We start from the raw sequence: 18,669 nt of genomic DNA, 5'->3' as shown, positions 1-18,669 counted from the left end.
GTGTGCCATTAGAGAATACTATTGATGATATTTTAGTTTCTTAACACATTTGTAAACATTTCTCAAAACCTGTTTTTGCTTTGTCATTAAGGGGTATGGTGTGTAGATTGATGAGGAAAAAAATACTATTTCATACATTTTAGAATAAGACTGTCGTAACAAAATGTGGAAATGTAAAGTGGTCTGAATGCTTTCCCGAATGCACTTTATGTACAGTTGAAGTCAGAAGTTTACATACACCTTAGTCAAATACATTTAAACTCAGTTTTTCACAATTCCTGACATTTAATCCAAATAAAAATTCCCTGTCTTAGGTCAGTTAGGATCACCACTTTATTTTAAGAATGTGAAATGTCAGAATAATTGTAGAGAATGATTTATTTATTTCATCACATTTCCAGTGGGTCAGAAGTTTACATACACTCAATTAGTATTCGGTAGCATTGCCTTTAAATTGTTTAACTTGGGTCAAACGTTTTGGGTAGCGTTCCACAAGCTTCCCACAATAAGTTGGGTGAATTTTGGCCCATTCCTCCTGACAGAGCTGGTGTAACAGAGTCAGGTTTGTAGGCCTCCTTGCTCGCATGCACTTTTTCAGTTCTGCCCACAAATTTTCTATAAGATTGAGAGGGCTTTGTGATGGCCACTCCAATACCTTGACATTGTGGTTCTTAAGCCATTTTGCCACAACTTTGGAAGTATGCTTGGGGTCTTTGTCCATTTGGAAAACCCATTTGCGACCAAGCTTTAACTTCCTGACTGATGTCTTGAGATGTTGCTTCAATGTATCCACATAATTGTCCTGCCTCATGATGCCATCTATTTTGTGAAATGCACCAGTCCCTCCTGCAGTAAAGCACCCCCACAACATGATGCTGCCACCCCCGTGCTTCACGTTTGGGATGGTGTTCTTTGGATTGCAAGCTTCCCCCTTTTTCCTCCAAACATAAGGATGGCCAAACAGTTCTCTTTTTGTTTCATCAGACCAGAGGACATTTCTCCAAAAAGTACAATCTTTGTACACAGCACCCAGACTACAGTTGCAAAGTTCATTCATCTCTAGGAGACAGAACGCATCTCCTTCTTGGTCAGAGACATATATTTAAAGAGTTGGGCCAATGAAGTTTCTGCATTATGATGCATTTACATTTCCCCCTCCCTAATTTCCCTATTTTGGTACTGAATGTTATCAGATCTTCAACCAAAACCTAATATTAGATAAAGGGATCCTGAGTTTACAAATAATATATGTTGTGTAACAGGGAATGTCTAGAATTCTAAAAGTTGGCGTAACTAAATATATGAGTCTGGGTGTGGTGTGACCGGGGTTCAAACCTTTTTTTTAACCGATCATTGAACTTAACACTTTAGCTAGTGAAAGCTAGGGGTGAAAGACTCTATGATTTTTGGAGTAGACTCAGACTCCTGTGGTTGGAGTCGAATCTTCCTCGACTCCCAAAACAAGCTGAAACCTCTGCGCATAGCTTACACAACAACTCAATATTGCGGAGTCCTACTAAGAAGACATTTTGCATTCTAGAGAGAACTGGCATTAGCATGATGCTTATCAACTTATAACAAGGCCTATTTTGTATAAATATAGAAGGTGGTGTGTAGGAACTAGAATTATTCAGTCATAATTCCGCTGTGCACAGCCTTGACAGATCACATGGGGTTATGTGATGCACTATGCTGATAAACCCATTCTTTGCGGTGTTACACAGCCCTTTCTGGATGGGGATAGTATTACTTGAAATGTTTATGTAATTATTATACAAGCATGTGTGTTATTCCAGTGGACGATTCACAAAGGTTTAGTTTTGACAAACTGCCCTATAATTATTTTTCATTCAATTAACGGAAGTCTGGAGTGGAGTTCATTATTTTGTATTGTTATTTTTTTAAAGACGTGAAGATAGTTTTCAAAGTCATGTCTAGACAAGGCTACACTGATAACTCATGCTTGGCTGCCAAATGTATAGGTGCCCCCGTAATATTTACATTGAGGAAGTGTGATCATAATCATTATTTCAGAAATCCATGATAAACCTCTCTTAATAAATACGCCCCGCTCCCCATCCTGCTGATTTCAGCTGCTGAACAGTATTAGGCATAATTAAAGTGACCATGGCAACCACCCAGTCTCCTTCCTTACAAAAATACTGAATCATAGGAGAATGGGAGTCGAGGAATCGGTTATTTTGGAGGTAGTAAATTCCATAGCAATGGCATTTCAAATTCAAAGTTTGAATGAAGTTAAGTGATACCAAGTTTCAACTACAAGTTTAATCAATAACAGAAATCAGTTGTTTTAGTCGCACAAGTTGATCAAAACAACTTGTGCTCTACAACCGGATGAAATGTTGAACATTGCAGCAGATCAAAGACTGAACAACATTTAAAAAGATATATTTATATATATATATATGGGCTGTGTTAGAAACCCACACAGGAACACCACTCCACCTTCCTGTTTAATTGGGGCGGCAGGGTAGCCTAGTGGTTAGAGCGTTGGACTAGTAACCGGAAGGTTGCAAGTTCAAACCCCCAAGCTGACAAGTTACAAATCTGTCGTTCTTCCCCTGAACAGGCAGTTAACCCACTGTTCCTAGGCCGTCATTGAAAATAAGAATTTGTTCTTAACTGACTTGCCTAGTTAAATAAATGTTTAAAAAAAGTGTCAAAAATGTCTTGTAACAATGCTGCTGCATAAATTATGTCATATGTGTCATGGGAATTTTTATGTTTGTGCTTTTCTTATAACTCATTTCTGTGTTCAGTAGTTGCAGTTTGGTAGTACGCCCAGACCTTGATTTGAGAACGAACAAACAAACAATCTCAGTTTCAAGGTCTCAGCTTAGAGAGAAAGAAGCCTTGAGGTCAGTCACATGAATGAAACAAAACGGTAATGATTCATTATGCTAAATCATGCAAGTCTGCTGGGTCTGCCCAGGGAGAGCTCCTGATTGACATGTGTACTATGATGCATTGAGTTGGTTGGAACATCTCCAGCATGCTGACAATAAACAATGATTCCTTTAAGATTGACTTTGAGTGTCCCTGTGTAAGAATTTCCACAGCATATGCAAGAAAGATGTCTATACTATAGCTAAGAAAGTAATACTAAGTGTATCTTGTGTAGTAATAGTTTGGTCTATTTCCACCAATGCGGTATTGTAAACACATTGTTCGTGGCCGGTGTGTGGTTGTTTTCAGACTTTTTGCACAGCTTTGACAGTGCGACTGATAGTAGTGGTGGCGCTTGGCTTGGAAGTGCAAATTCAGTACACACAACATTCTATGAGTGTTATTTGACATGTCTAATTAAAAGCTTATTTAACACATCGAAGTGTTATGACATCTCTTTGACACGCAAAGACCCAAACTGCATTCAATGTGCCTCACCCGAATAAATTAGTCTATTTTCACCTTAATTAAACTACTGTTCTATTTTGGTGGTGCACATGTAGCCTATAGCCTGTTTTAGAGAAATGTAATCATCAAATATTGTAAGAGCTCTCACTGTCTGCTTACATGCCCCCTTTATTTATCCTAAGATTCTGACTTGGTGTACACTATAAGAACGGCCCATGTTCTGAATTTTGTCGCTGTACATTTCAAAAGTGCTAAACATGTAATTATATTGACTAAGTCAGTCCTAGCTCGCTCAATGTCTTAATCAGAATTACAGATTGCCTTATAAGCTTGTCGTCCCCTTATGCCATAGTTTGTACATCTCAATTGTCAGTAGAAACCACATTTGTTTAATTAAGGAAGTCAGCCATATATGTTGGGACTGCTGTTAGGACAGCTTTATGAAGGCCCTAACAGTTTGTGGGCACCGTTTGTCACCGTTATAGTGCAATTAATGTATTGTTTAATGGTGTGTTGTGTAGTGGCTTTGCTGGCATGTATACCGCATTTTAAAAAATCCCACACCAAGATTTACTCAAATCACCACTGAACCTGACAGACCTTGAGAGGATCTGCAGAGAAGAATGGGAGAAACTCCCCAAATACAGGTGTGCCAAGCTTGTAGCGTCATGCCCAAGAAGACTCGATGCTGTAATTGCTGCCAAAGGTGCTTCAACAAAGTACTGAGTAAAGGGTCTTAATATTTATGTAAAATGTCCATTTATTTTTTATAACTTTGCACAGATTTCACACCGTCACACTGTGTGTAGATTGCTGACAAAAAAACAAACAATTTAATCCAGTTTATAATAAAGCTAACGTAACAAAATATGGAAAAAGTAAATGGGTCTGAATACTTTCAGAATACACTGTATTCACTATATAAGTCCAAAATATTACAGTGAAGCATGTCACCTCCCGCTTAACATCTTATTTTGAATATAACCAATGACAGATATTTAATTTACTCTTACCTGTATAGTTGGTAGCAGCAGCTGGACTGTCTTGTCTGCTGTGGCTGGTCTTCACCTTCTCCAGTCTCTCCTCTTCCCCTCTTTCATTCTGTTGGCTGCCAGTCCCATTCCATGATACCCTCGAGATGGGGAGGGCAGTGGGGCGGAGAGGTCGAGGTCCCCCAACCCTCAGCAGGTCTCCAAAGTCAGAGGCCACTGCCTCTTCCTCCTGTGCAGTCCATATGATATCAGCTGCTGTGTCCAGGGTCTGTGGAGTTTGGGCCACACAGGGGCAATGTGCTGTTAGCCCCAGTCTCCCAAGTGACCTGTTCTAGGTGCTCAGGGGAGGGTAGCTGCTGGAACCCATCCATGTCTCCTTGCCTTCTGGTCAGGCTGCTAAAGCAGCTCTTCCCCGTCTGTCATGATGTTGCAGACAAGGCCTTCCTATTCACGTGACGAACCGGGTAATTATTCAACAACAACCCCATATAGGCCCATCTCAAAACGAAACCCAGGTAGTGTTCATTACCCCCCCCCCCAAAAAAAAACGTCCTGGTAGGCCCTCTATGTTTGAGACAGTTTTCTTCAGTTTTGGTGCCTATTTTTTTTGTATTACCTTTAACTAGGAAAGTTAATTAAGAACAAATTCTTATTTACAATGAAGGCCTACCAAGAGGCAAAAAGCTTCCTGTGGGGATGGGACAAAAAAAAGACACGCATCACAATAAGACACCACGACAATAGAGACCGAAGACAATGCATCAGGACATGTTGTGTTATGTTTTTATTTTCATGGTAGTACAGAATTGGGCAGATCATGATTAATCGTACATTCCAGCATAGTAGGTGGCGGCATGCACTTAAAATGATTGTTTGCGGACCCCCATGATATCGAAGGAAACTGACTGTGCTTGAATCTGAAAGTGCGGCAAATGAAGTGAGAGATAATGAATAGAAAAGTGAAATCAAAGAATGGAACAAAACAAGCATAAGTTGTAGAAGACAAGAACTGGTCCAATAATGCATTTATTTTTGGGTTGCGTTTTCTAGACAAGGAGTTTAATTTGGGCAATCCATTTGTAATATTCAGGACTGTGAAGAAAGCAGTGGGAAAGGTGGATTCAATCAAGGTGATTAGAAGCAGCCTGGTTTTGGTTAATTTTGTTGATGAAGAACAGAATAATCTGTGAATTGAAAATGTAACTGTGGTGGGGATCATAGTCCAGACTTCCCTGAGCACCCTGTTAGGGTAAAGGAGGTCAAGGATCAGGGCTGCGCAGCAGATATCCTATGTGGAGGTGGTGAAGAGAGTCAAAGAGACAACAGTGTTGAAAATATGACAGTGCAACCAGTTGCTAGTGTTAAATCAATGGAGTGATCTGGATACACTAATTATGAAGGTGGATTTTGTGGCATTTATAGCCACAACAATTAATTGTACAGCACGTGTGTTTAATTAGTCGGGTATCATATCTGCAGCAGATAAGTTTTGGGGTCTCCAAGACTTCACAGCAGAAGCACTACAAGGACTGTTGTCCCTAGGAAATGTCCCGCCCTCAGTCTTCTGAGCCTGTTGGGAACTGATTAGAATTAATTAGAATTAGTTTAATGCAAAATATATATATATTTATTTAATGAATTTCTCTTATGATCGTTTGTATGATATTTTACCTACATGTTTTCTATAAGCATCAACCAGTGGATCTTGCGCCGGGTATATGTGAAACGGCTAGCTAGTTAGCGGTTTCAATCGGTGACGTCACCACCGCTAACTAGCTAGCCGTTTCACATCCGTTACATATACAGAGACGGCTGATGTGGACATCTATGCTCCTATAAGCAGCATTGGTGGCAAATCGCCGAATGATGAAGAAAATCTATCCACTCAAAAGCACCATTACCTGCCGATCATCAGGTCTCCGCAATCTAGTACGGTCATCGGAATTGCTATTGGGTCAGTGTTATATAGGCTAGTATCTTGGTGTAACAGTATAGACTTTACGTCCGTCCTCGGCGCGAACCAGGGACGCTCTGCACACGTCAACAGTCACCCTCGAAGCATCGTTACCCATCGTTCCACAAAAGGCCGCGGCTCTTGCAGAGCAAGGGGAACCACAACTTCAAGGTCTCAGAGCGAGTGACGTCACCGATTGAAACGTTACCAGCGCGCACCACCGCTAACTAGCTAGCCATTTTGCATCGGCTACACTGGCAAAGGAGAAATGCTCACTAATAGGGATGTAAACAAATTTGTGCATAAAATTGGAGAGAAATACATTTTTTGTGTGTATGGAAAATGTCTTGGATCTTTTATTTCAGTTCATGAAACATGGGACCAACACTTCACATGTTGCGTTTATATTTTTGTTCACTATATTAAAGGAGTATGTCAGTCTGTTATTGGACCCTTACACTACAATGCCCCGCCAGCAGGTGGCGCAACTGAGACTGACTGGTTTAGTAGTGCAGTCAGCACAGCAGGGCCCCACAGTCAAAGCACTACTGGGTGTGGGTGGCTCAAGAGGCTATCACAGCGTAGGGGCATGTATCGAGAGGAGGGAGGGAGAGAGAGAAAAAGTTATGCTGCTGTAGACATGGACCTACGCTCAGAGCTCCTCAAGTCTATTTGGTATGGTTTCACTGCTCTGGATCTTGAGAAGAGTGGGAAAGTGTCCAAGTCTCAACTCAAGGTGAGCACCTGGATTCATTTCAGCCAAAATTGATGGGATTTTACTAAGGGTTTTGGCCCCATGTTTTAGGGGCACCGTCTTCTAACTAAGGCACCCAGCTCTCTCATTTCCGACCTCATGAGGATCTTTATTGGGGTAGCTGGAGTCATCCAATAATATATAGTTATCTGGGTCAATAAAAATATACTTTTGACATGAGTGAAGATGAGCAGAACTGGTCCTGAATAACTTGATATGCTGTATATGTTTGCTAGATGATAGGTGGTAGATTTTCTGCTGATCTTCATCTGATTAAGCGTATTTCCTGGTTGAGCAAACCTTCATGGCACATGCTCTGTGTGTGTCACGTTATTAGCTGATTGTTTTAGTGTTGTAATAGGGCTCGCAGTGGTAACTATATTTTCCCCATGGGTGGGAGAACAACATGATGATAGTGAAATAGTGCACAGTAGGGGCAATGTGTGAGCTGGAGAGTTACGGTTTGCTCTGCGTTTCTATGAATGGAAGGCCTCATCACCAAGTTGTGACCAGGCTGGTCCATGATGTCACCACATGCAGTGCAATTGGTACTGTGGCACTGAGCACGACCAGAGAGCTGGTGAATATAACTTGTACTACAGTTCACGTACATCTTCAGTGCTTATTGATATGAACCTGAGTGCCAGTGTGTTGGTGCTAGCATGCCAACTCCCTGTCACGCTGTTTGGCTTGACAATGAACAATGGAGTTGGCCAGAGCACAAACAAACATCGGACCAGGCTATATTGTTACATGGTGTGGGACCAGTCCCACTCTCCTTCATCGAGCTCCATGTTTCAGCCATGTGCTCCTGGCCTGGCTTTCACTATCAGAACCTCGTGACTAGGCTTATCCCTGTCATGCTGGTACTGGCAGACTGGTCTGGAGTATGGGCCAGTCTAGAGACCAGGGAGTCAGGTTCATAGAGGCTGAAGGTCCCCAGGCCACGCAGGTCTTGGTGTTCTTTAAAATTGAGAAATATATATTACTAAACTGAATAGAAATAAGAAGAAACTTATTATGAAACTAATATAAATTCTATAAAAATCTTTGGAGTACTTTAAATGAAATTGTGGGCAGAAAGACTAATTCAACTCCATGTTTTGTTGAATCTCAGGGCTCATTCATCACATGACCTTTTGATATTGGCAATTATTTTAATGACTATTTCATTGGCAAAGTGGACAAACGCAAACATGAAATGCCAACAACAAACTGTGAGCCAACATATTCATGCGTAAAATATCTAATAATGAAAGAAAGCATTGTAATTCTGTGAAGTTAGTGTGAGAAACCATCTCGTATTGACAACTTAGCTGGAAAGCTACTGAAGATGATAGCAGGCTGTATTGCCACTCCTGTTTGTCATATTTATTTCTGAGTCTGGAGAAAAGTTTGTCCTCAGACCTGGAGGGAAGCTAAAGTCATTCCGCTCCCCAAGAATGATAAAGCGCCCTTTACTCGTTCAGCCGATCAATCAACTTGCTGCTTTCAGCATGCTTATAGAGAAAGGCACTCAACATGTACTGCACTGACACACATGACTGATGATTGGCTAAAATAAATTGATAATAAGAAGATTGTGGGAGCTGTAGTGTTAGATTTCAGTGCAGCCTTTGATATTATTGACCATAACCTGTTGTTGAGAGAACTTAAGTGTTATGGCTTTACATCTGCTGCCATATCATGGGTTGGGAGTTATCGATCCAATAGAACTGAGGGTTTTCTTTAATGGAAGCTTCTCTAATGTAAAACATGTAAAGTGTGTTGTAACGCAAGTTAGCACTCTAGGGCCTTTTACTGTTAAACAAAGCCTGTGTGTCTATGTACGCTGATGATTTAACATTATACACGTCAGCGACCGCAGCTAGTGAAATCATTGTAACCCTAAAACAAAGAGCTGTGGTCAGTTTTGTAATGGGTGATTGGTTAATAATAAACTGGGTCCTGAACATCTCTAAAACTAAGAGCTTTGTATTTGGTACAAATCATTCCCTAAGTTCTAGACCTCAGCTGAATCTGGTAATGAATGGCTGTTGAGCAAGATGAGGGAGGAGAACTTCTTGGTGTCAGCTGAGACCGTAAAGTGTCATGGTCAAGGAATAATTGTTGTGAAGATGGGGAGAGGTCTGTCTGTGATAAAGAGATGCTCTGCTTTTTACGCCACAGTCGACCAAACAAATCCTGCAAGCTCTAGTTTTATCAAATCATCTCTATTGCCTGATGATATGATCATGTGCTGCAACTAAGGACCTAGAAAAGCTGCAGCTGGCGCGGAACAGAGCAACACGTCTTGCCCTTCAATGTAGAAAGAGGGCTAATGTCAACAGTATACATGTCAGTCTCTCTTGGCTCATAGTAGAGGAGAGATTGGCTGCATTCATTTTTGTTTTTGTGAGAAATATTGTGAAATTTAAACTTCCCTGTATAATCAACTTGCATATAGCTCTGACAGACATAACCCACCAGACACAGAAATTCAGAATGAATTCAAGGGAACCCAACGTATTATGTAGAGCCATGATCACATGGAACTCCTTCCCATCTCAAATTATTCAAGCAAACAGCTACATTTGCTTTAAAAAATAAAACACCTCACAACACACCTCTCCCCTATAACTCACATGTATATGTACCAGTGTACAGTATGTATGTGTGTAACTGTCCAGAGGAACTTTTATGTTTCCATTGTGCTTATTTAAAATGTGTGTAGTTAAATGTTTTGTATTATGTCATATTTTATGTTTTGTGTGGACCCCAGGCAGAGTAGCTGCTGCTTCAGCAACAGATAATGGGGATCCCAATCAAATCCTTGGTTCAGTTGTGAGAAGAGGGTTGAGTGAGTGAGGGAGGAGGAGAGGAGGACAGGATGTGGTGATGATGTGTCAGAAAATGAAGGCTGGGTTCTACACGGGTTTACTGAGTCTCTCTCAAAATAAGATAGATATATCTCAACTTCTATTTCAGTAAGGTCCAGTCATTTATTCTTGTTTTTCATGAGATTATCCTTCATCTTATCAGGTCTAAAATGGCAGTTGGAACTGTTGTGTGAACACAAGAAGCTCTCGTGAAGTAACCCAATAGATATTTGACTGAGTAAATCACACATGCCTGGTCAGCAGTTTCACTATATCCTTCTCCTGTATTTTGACGTGATGGGTACATGATGCACGTTTCCTCTAAGACTAAAATACTGCAATGATTCAGCTTTTGTGTTTCAGGTCCTTCTTAAACTGTCAAAGTATTTCATGCTATTTTCTGTCTGACAGAGACATGTCTGTACAAGGTTTATAAACAGGTCTTGGCCAGATACTAATATTGACGTCTGTTACGTTCAGTATTTGTTCATCTTCTGCACATCTACCATTCCAGTGTTTAATTGCGATATTATAATTACTTTGTCACCATGGCCTATTTATTTCGTTAACTCATTTGCACTCACTGTATATAGACTTTTTGTTTTCTTTTGTTCTACTGTATTATTGACTGTATGTTTTGTTTATTCCATGTGTAACTCTGTGTTGTTGTATGTGTCGAACTGCTACGCTTTATCTTGGCCAGGTTGCAGTTGCAAATGAGAACTTGTTCTCAACTAGCCTACCTGGTTAAATAAAGGTGAAATAAAAATATAAAAAAAATAAAAACCTCATCCAGATCTACCTGTTGTCCATGTATTTTAGGTTCTGTCCCATAACCTGTGTACGGTTCTGTCCATCCCCCACGACCCAGTGGCTCTGGAAGAACACTTTAGGGATGATGATGATGGACCGGTCTCCAGCCAGGGGTACATGCCTTACCTCAACAAATACATACTGGACAAGGTAATGAAATGCAGGCATCATGGTAATAGCTGAGTTTATGTTTTTGTTAGTCTCACTTAACATTGTGTGTATTATTATGTTTCCTGCACACAGGTAGAAGAGGGCTGTTTTGTCAAGGAACAAGTAGATGAGCTTTGCTGGACTCTCACTGCTAAGAAGAACTACAAGCCGGGGAAGGACAATAAGAACGTGTTGCCAGGGAAGGATGCCTTTAGTCTCTGGTGCCTGTTTAACTTTCTGTCAGAGGACAAATACCCTCTGATTATGGTCCCAGATGAGGTGAGTTCAACTTCACCATCCTGTCCTAGTAATAACCTGCCAAACCTCTGAAAGAAATTGCAGACTTGTGGTCCTTTATGCGCAGTAAATGTGGGCTTGCATGTCACATAGCTTCTGGTTTCCTGTAGTCTGTTTTTCACAACTGCTGTTGGCAGTGTTGTTATGATAAGCTACAGGCAGCTTTTAGAGCAGAGCACAGTGGCTCTGCGTGAGAACCAGCAGTCAAGGTTGTTTCTCTAAAAACAAAATGGAGGAGGTTACCTTATCAATCAAAAACAATACATTTCACTGGTGGCAAAACAAGTGAAAGGCAAACATTCTCACCACAATATACAATGTCAATGTCTTTTTCTATGCCAAATATTTGTGCTCCACACTTTATTTGTTCAGGTGGAATACCTGCTCAAGAAGATGTGTATGGCCATGAGTGTTGAGCTCAACTGTGTGGAGCTGGAGGACTTCATCTCCAAGGATACAGTGCAGCAGAATGGTTTCACTGTCTGGTCCTTCCTGGACATGATGAACAGTGGGAAGGTAACTAGAGGCGTGGACCAGGAAATCACCAGCATGGCCATAGAGGAGGTGTACAGGGAGATAGTCGGTGATGTCCTCAAAGAGGTAGGCTACCTGAAAACAATAGAGCAGTATGGTCTGTCTGTCTCTCAGCCGGTCCCACATCGCTCCCTATCCCTCCCGCTTGGCCAGAAAATCTTGATGTTAGCATGTCTGAAGGGATATGTACACTCAGTGGCCAGTTTATTAGGTACATCACGCCGTTCATGAAAATGGTTCGCTCCTACAGACAGTGAGTCACGTGGCCGTGGCTTGCTATGTAAAGCAGACAGGCATAGAGGCATTCGGTTACTGTTCGATTGAATGTTAGAATGGGCAAAATGAGTGACCTAAGCAACTTTGAGCTTGGTATGATCGTTGGTGCCAGATGCACCAGTTCCAGTATCTCAGAAATGGCCGGCCCCCTGGACTTTTCACACACGTCAGTGTCTAGGGTTTACAGAGAATGGTGTAACAAACAAACATCCAATCAGCGGCAGTTCTGTGGGCTAAAACATCTCGTTGATGAGAGGTTGAAGGAGAATGGCAAAAATCGGGCAAGCTAACAGGCAAATAACCGTACAAAGGTACAGCAGTGGTGAGCAGAACGGCATCTCAGAACGCACAACTCGTCGGTCCTTGTCACAAATGGGCTATTGCAGCTGATAGGTTCCACTCCTATCCGCTGAAAACAAGAAGAAGTGGCTCCAGTGGACACGCCATCACCAACACTAGACAACTGAGGGGTGGAAAAACTTTGCCTGGTCCGACAAATCTCAGTTCCTGTTGCGTCATGATGATGGCAGTGTCAGGATTTGGTGTAATCAGCATGAGTTCATGGCCCCATCCTGCCTGGTGTCGACAGTACAGACTAGTGGCGGTAGTATAATGGTGTGGGGAATGTTTTCCTGGCACACATTAGGTCCCTTGATACCAATTGAGCAACATTTGAATTCAGATTGTTCTGGGGGAAAAGGGGGAAGGGGGGGGTCCAACCTGGTACTAGATGGGTGTACCGAATAAACTGGCAACTGAGTGGATAAACTGTGTAGTGATGTAGTGATGTATCTTCCACCATATTGCTGCCAGCACCTTAAAGATTTGCAAACATTGGTAAGGGCAAAAGGGGATGTGTCAGTGATAAGTTGTTCTATGTCAATAATGTGTGTGTTGACTTTGTGGCCTCCAGGGGTATCTTTGGAAGAAGGGTCAGCTGAGGAGGAATTGGAAGGAGCGCTGGTTCACCCTGAGGCCCGGTACCCTGGCCTACTACACCAGCGAGGACCGCAAGGATCGCCAGGGAAACATCCCTCTGGACAGGGACTGCTGTGTGGAGGTTCTGCCAGACAGAGATGGGAAGAGGTGTATGTTTTGTCTGAAAACTCTCTCCAAGACCTATGAGATGAGTGCCTCAGACACCAAGCAGAGACAGGAATGGACAGCAGGTCTGTGGGGCTTGTTCTTCTACTCAGTGATCCCTCCTACTAATAATGCATTCACTCCCAATAGACTTCAGGCTCCTCTAAGAGTGAATATATAATGTGAGCCCTGTGTGGAAGTACTATTGTACAACTTGTTACAGCCTATCCCCCTCCCTCCCCACAGCCATTCAGACTGCCATCCGTCTACACACTGAAGGGAAGACCTCTCTCCACAAGGACCTGAAGCTGAAGAGGAGGGAGCAGAGGGAGCAGCGGGAGAGGAGGCGGCTGGCCAAAGAGGAGGAGCTGCAACGTTTTCGGGCCCTCCAGGAGGAAAAGGAGCGTAAGCTGGCCGAGCTGGAGCTCCTGAAGGAGGCACAGAGGCAGGCCCAGGCTCTCCTGGAACAGGACGAGATGAGGAGGCGTCAGCAGCATGATGAGATGCAGCGGGCCCTGGAGGTGCAGCTCCGTGAGGCAGAGGAGGTGAAGACTGGGAGGGGAGAGGGAGACGGTGGAAAAGAAGCGATAACAAAGGGAGAGAGGGAGGGAGGGAGGGAGCGATGAGGACAGGGAGGGAGGAGAGGGAGGCGGTGAGGACAGAGAGGGAGGGAGGCGGTGAGGACAGAGAGTGAGGGAGGGGAGGGAGGCGGTGAGGACAGAGAGGGAGGGAGGGAGGGGGTGAGGACAGAGAGGGAGGGAGGGAGGGAGGGAGGCGGTGAGGACAGGGAGTGAGGGAGGGAGGGAGGCGATGAGGACAGGGAGGGAGGAGAGGGAGGCGGTGAGGACAGAGAGGGAGGGAGAAGAGGGAGGTGGTGACAATGGAGGGAGGGAAAGGAGGGAGGCGGTGAGGACAGAAAGGGAGGGAGAGGAAGGAGGCGGTGAGGACAGAGAGGAAGGAGGCGGTGAGGACAGAGAGGGAGGGAGAGGAAGGAGGCGGTGAGGACAGAGAGGGAGGGAGAGGAAGAAGGCGGTGAGGACAGAGAGGGAGGGAGGCGGTGAGGACAGAGAGTGAGGGAGGGGAGGGAGGCGGTGAGGACAGAGAGGGAGGGAGGGGAGGGAGGCGGTGAGGACAGAGAGGGAGCGAGGGGAGGGAGGCGGTGAGGACAGGGTGTGAGGGAGGGAGGAGAGGGAGGCGGTGAGGACAGAGAGGGAGGGAGGAGAGGGAGGCGGTGAGGACAGAGAGGGAGGGAGGGAGGGGAGGGAGGCGGTGAGGACAGAGATTGAGGGAGGGGAGGGAGGCGGTGAGGACAGAGAGGGAGGAGAGGGAGGGAGGCGGTGAGGACAGAGAGGGAGGAAGGGGAGGGAGGCGGTGAGGACAGAGAGGGAGGAAGGGGAGGGAGGCGGTGAGGACAGAGAGGGAGGGGGGCGGTGAGGACAGAGATTGAGGGAGGGGAGGGAGGCGGTGAGGACAGGGAGGGAGGAGAGGGAGGCGGTGAGGACAGAGAGGGAGGAAGGGGAGGGAGGCGGTGAGGACAAAGAGGGAGGGAGAGGAGGGAGGCGGTGACAATGGAGGGAAGGAAAGGAGGGAGGCGGTGAGGACAGAGAGGGAGGAAGGGGAGGGAGGCGGTGAGGACAGAGAGGGAGGAAGGGGAGGGAGGCGGTGAGGACAGAGAGGGAGGAAGGGGAGGGAGGCGGTGAGGACAGAGAGGGAGGGAGAGGAGGGAGGCGGTGACAATGGAGGGAGGGAAAGGAGGGAGGCGGTGAGGACAGAGAGGAGAGAGGCGGTGAGGACAGGGAGGGAGAGGAGGGAGGCGGAGTGTGGTTATAGCACCATAAAGGTTCCAATGAGTACCTTATGAGCATGGTTCTTTTATATAACCTTACAACAAGTTCTATATAGCACCAAAAAGGGATCCGCTATGGTTATGATCCAAGATCCAACTGCCTTTTTTGGCAGTCTATAGAACCTTCTGTTTTGAGTGTGTCAAGGAGGAGGAGGGTGGCGGTTGTGTTGTGTACTGTGGAGGATGGTTGGTACAGATTTAGAGTGGGTGACAGGGTGTATAGTAACACTGTTTATGCCGATCACAATGCTCTGGGCTAGGTGTCTAGATCTTCTATGCTGTGTGTGTCTCTCCAGTCGCGGGCCAGCATGCAAGCAGAGATGATTCTGAAGGAGGAGGAGGCAGAGCGGCAGAGGAAGAGGATCAAGGAGCTGGAGGGGTTGCAGACGAGTCTGGAGGAGGCCTTGCACCAGGAGATCAAGGCCAGACAGGACGAAGAGGTCTTTAGATACGCACAGACTGGGTAGGGTGCTGCATGCGCACACACACAGTATTCTTCTTCAAACATATTGACTTCCATAGACAGGCTCAGGTGGGGCTAGCAGTCGGCATGTGAAAACGCATCCACTTAGCACGTATAAGCTGCATGTCTTTTTATTGAACACAGCACACCACAGGGAGACAGATGTTGGTGAGAAGCTGATCAGTGTTGAAGGGTGGGCTGTTGCGTTAGTGAGGTTCCTGAGGAAGTAGAGTTTTTAGCAGAGGAAGTTGTCTGGCTACGATCTGTTGGATATGATGACAGGGTTTGCATGGGCTCTGTCTCAATCTTACATGCAAAAAAATAAATGATCTGACGTGCATATAATACCAAGCGTTAAGTTCCCTGCTTGTCAAAGCTCACAAAGAATCTCAGACATGGCAAAGATATCATAAAGAATATATGCCCTGTGTGTTTAACTTGACATGTTTCTAAAAAACCTTGAATCTGTATTGCCCAGTTTGCTGTCTGAGGAGGAAGAGAAGATGAAGGCCCTGATGGCCCTCCAGGACGAGCAGGAGGAGTACATCCGGAAGACCCAGAGAGAGAAGCAGGAGCTGAGGCAAGAGATGGAGAACAAGACCCGGGCTCTGGAGGAGGCTCAGCGGCAGCTGGAGGAGGTCAGGGCCAACCGACACCGGGTCGACCAGGACGTTGTGGTGAGTAGCCTACCGTTATCAACACACTGACTACTACCGTTATCAACACACTGACTACTACCGTTATCAACACACTGACTACACACTGACTACTACCGTTATCAACACACTGACTACTACCGTTATCAACACACTGACTACTACCGTTATCAACACACTGACTACTACCGTTATCAACACACTGACTACTACCGTTATCAACACACTGACTACTCTCCGTTATCAACACACTGACTACTACCGTTATCAACACACTGACTACTACCGTTATCAACACACTGACTACTACCGTTATCAACACACTGACTACTACCGTTATCAACACACTGACTACTACCATTATCAACACACTGACTACTACCGTTATCAACACACTGACTACTACCGTTATCAACACACTGACTACTCTCCGTTATCAACACACTGACTACTACCGTTATCAACACACTGACTACTACCGTTATCAACACACTGACTACTACCGTTATCAACACACTGACTACTACCGTTATCAACACACTGACTACTACCGTTATCAACACACTGACTACTACCGTTATCAACACACTGACTACTCTCCGTTATCAACACACTGACTACTACCGTTATCAACACACTGACTACTACCGTTATCAACACACTGACTACTACCGTTATCAACACACTGACTACTACCGTTATCAACACACTGACTACTACCATTATCAACACACTGACTACTACCGTTATCAACACACTGACTACTACCGTTATCAACACACTGACTTCTCTCCGTTATCAACACACTGACTACTACCGTTATCAACACACTGACTACTACCGTTATCAACACACTGACTACTACCGTTATCAACACACTGACTACTACCGTTATCAACACACTGACTACTACCGTTATCAACACACTGACTACTACCGTTATCAACACACTGACTACTACCGTTATCAACACACTGACTACTACCGTTATCAACACACTGACTACACACTGACTACTACCGTTATCAACACACTGACTACTACCGTTATCAACACACTGACTACACACTGACTACTACCGTTATCAACACACTGACTACTACCGTTATCAACACACTGACTGCTTCCCTTCACAACAACACTGGGTATTTAGATTGGGCTTAATGATCAACACTAACATCAATGTGGTTAACATTAGAGCCTTATTCATGTCTTTAGTGTGAATTTGTTCCATATGTTTCAATCTCCCTTGTGTCCTGATAGGCTGCCCAAAGGAAGCTTCGTCAAGCCAGCACCAACGTCAAACACTGGAATGTTCAGATGAACCGGCTGATGAGTCCAGTTGGACCAGGAGGTATGTCACACACATTGAGATGTTGCCATTTTGTCAAGTGTTCAGCATCGTGTGATGTAATGAGGTCACTTGAGTGAGCACACATTTCCTTGCGAGTTGACATTTAACTATGCACAAAGAGCAGGGAGGGAGTAAGACATGCGATGTGCAGAACTACTGTACAGTAGTAGGTGTATGTCGTGAGAAATGTCCCTCTTTCTCTGAGGTTGTAACTAGGTTTTGACAACCTCATTTTAGTGTACTTCTTTCTTTAAGCATAGCGTTGATAAGACGTACTCGTGCATTTCTGTGTTATTCATCATATTTTCTACTGTAAACCCGTGGCTCTAGCATCCCTCTTGTCTTTGACACAGTAACTTCAAACCTAAGGTACACTGATGACTTACCTGCCATTAACCACTGTTCTCGTTCATAACAAGATGACTATGTCAGATTCACCAATCATCACTTATGAATAATTTACCGAGATATACTTAGTTACAATGTGGTCTTGTCCACCAAAAAACAGGCTAAATGTTTGTGTTTCTGTATCCTGTTCTTGCTGGAATGGTTCCTTTCAGAGAAGAGATCTTCTGGAGGCTCGTTCTCCCGTTTCCAGATCCCGTCTCAGAGAGACCCCGGCCTGCGTCTGAGACAGCGGTCAGAGGAGCAGGATGACGAGAGCAAGGAGAACGTGGACAGCAGTGGTGCAGGGTTAGGCTGTGAAGGAGAGAGACGTCTCTCACAGACCTCTAACGGAGGCATGGACATCCCCTGAGAGGATATGGTTCTTCTCCTCTAGAAGGGAAAACTGTGTTACCAACTGTGTTTCGTTTGTGGTTTTTGTAATGGAAAAGGTGGAAAGACTGAGCGAGTATGAATTCATCTTTTAGGTGGTGTCAATGTGAACGTTCTGTCTAGTTGACGGAAAAGCATGGATGGGATAAAGGAATTGTCAAGATACATGATGTTAATATTTTAAATATTATTCTCCCACCAAGTTGGTAGTAAACAATTAGATGCATCATTGGTAGTAAATGTATTATGTCAATAGTATTCCATCACAGCATCTCACGGGATGTTGATAGCAAGTCTCCATGTTTTAATGAAGAACAGAATAACCACAAGTGTTTGTTTTGTTGTTGAGAATTTCTTCTGAAAGATCACAAGATGAAGATTTCATCTCACAAAATTAATTCTGTAAATATATTTACTAAATGAGTCTAGTTTTTTCTCTTCTCTCCCTCTTTGTAATGACAGATAGACAGACAGACAGACAGACAGA

General features: G+C 44.2%; 1 protein-coding gene across 2 annotated transcripts; it reads left to right on the top strand.

The window, feature by feature from the left end:
- The first annotated feature begins 6,895 nt into the window (after nucleotides 1-6,895).
- Nucleotides 6,896-18,610, top strand: LOC115105634 (differentially expressed in FDCP 6 homolog). Of its 2 annotated transcripts, none has more exons than XM_029627873.2 (10): nucleotides 6,896-7,057; nucleotides 10,756-10,896; nucleotides 10,990-11,175; nucleotides 11,566-11,793; nucleotides 12,917-13,172; nucleotides 13,333-13,631; nucleotides 15,229-15,395; nucleotides 15,874-16,072; nucleotides 17,315-17,405; nucleotides 17,966-18,610. In XM_029627873.2, the coding sequence occupies exons 1-10, from the start codon at nucleotides 6,911-6,913 to the stop codon at nucleotides 18,160-18,162; spliced, it is 1,911 nt and encodes a 636-aa protein (XP_029483733.1). In that variant the 5' UTR covers nucleotides 6,896-6,910; the 3' UTR covers nucleotides 18,163-18,610. The 2 variants fall into 2 exon arrangements, with proteins under 2 accessions (XP_029483733.1, XP_029483734.1); XM_029627874.2 differs by having other exon boundaries at nucleotides 6,898-7,057; nucleotides 11,566-11,709.
- Nucleotides 18,611-18,669: the final 59 nt, after the last annotated feature.

Source organism: Oncorhynchus nerka, linkage group LG7 (assembly GCF_034236695.1).
Source record: "Oncorhynchus nerka isolate Pitt River linkage group LG7, Oner_Uvic_2.0, whole genome shotgun sequence".
Lineage (NCBI taxonomy): Eukaryota > Metazoa > Chordata > Actinopteri > Salmoniformes > Salmonidae > Oncorhynchus > Oncorhynchus nerka.
The sequence above is the reverse complement of the archived record's forward strand: the minus strand, read 5'-3'. Positions and strand labels throughout refer to the sequence as shown.

Bases quoted from the DNA above. Each gene is read 5' to 3' on its own strand.
- LOC115105634 (XM_029627873.2), top strand. From the start codon at position 6,911: ATGTATCGAGAGGAGGGAGGGAGAGAGAGAAAAAGTTATGCTGCTGTA. The intron at 11,794-12,916 runs GTAGGCTACCTG...TGTGGCCTCCAG, and splicing joins TCGGTGATGTCCTCAAAGAG to GGGTATCTTTGGAAGAAGGG. The intron at 15,396-15,873 runs GTAGGGTGCTGC...TGTATTGCCCAG, and splicing joins TTTAGATACGCACAGACTGG to TTTGCTGTCTGAGGAGGAAG.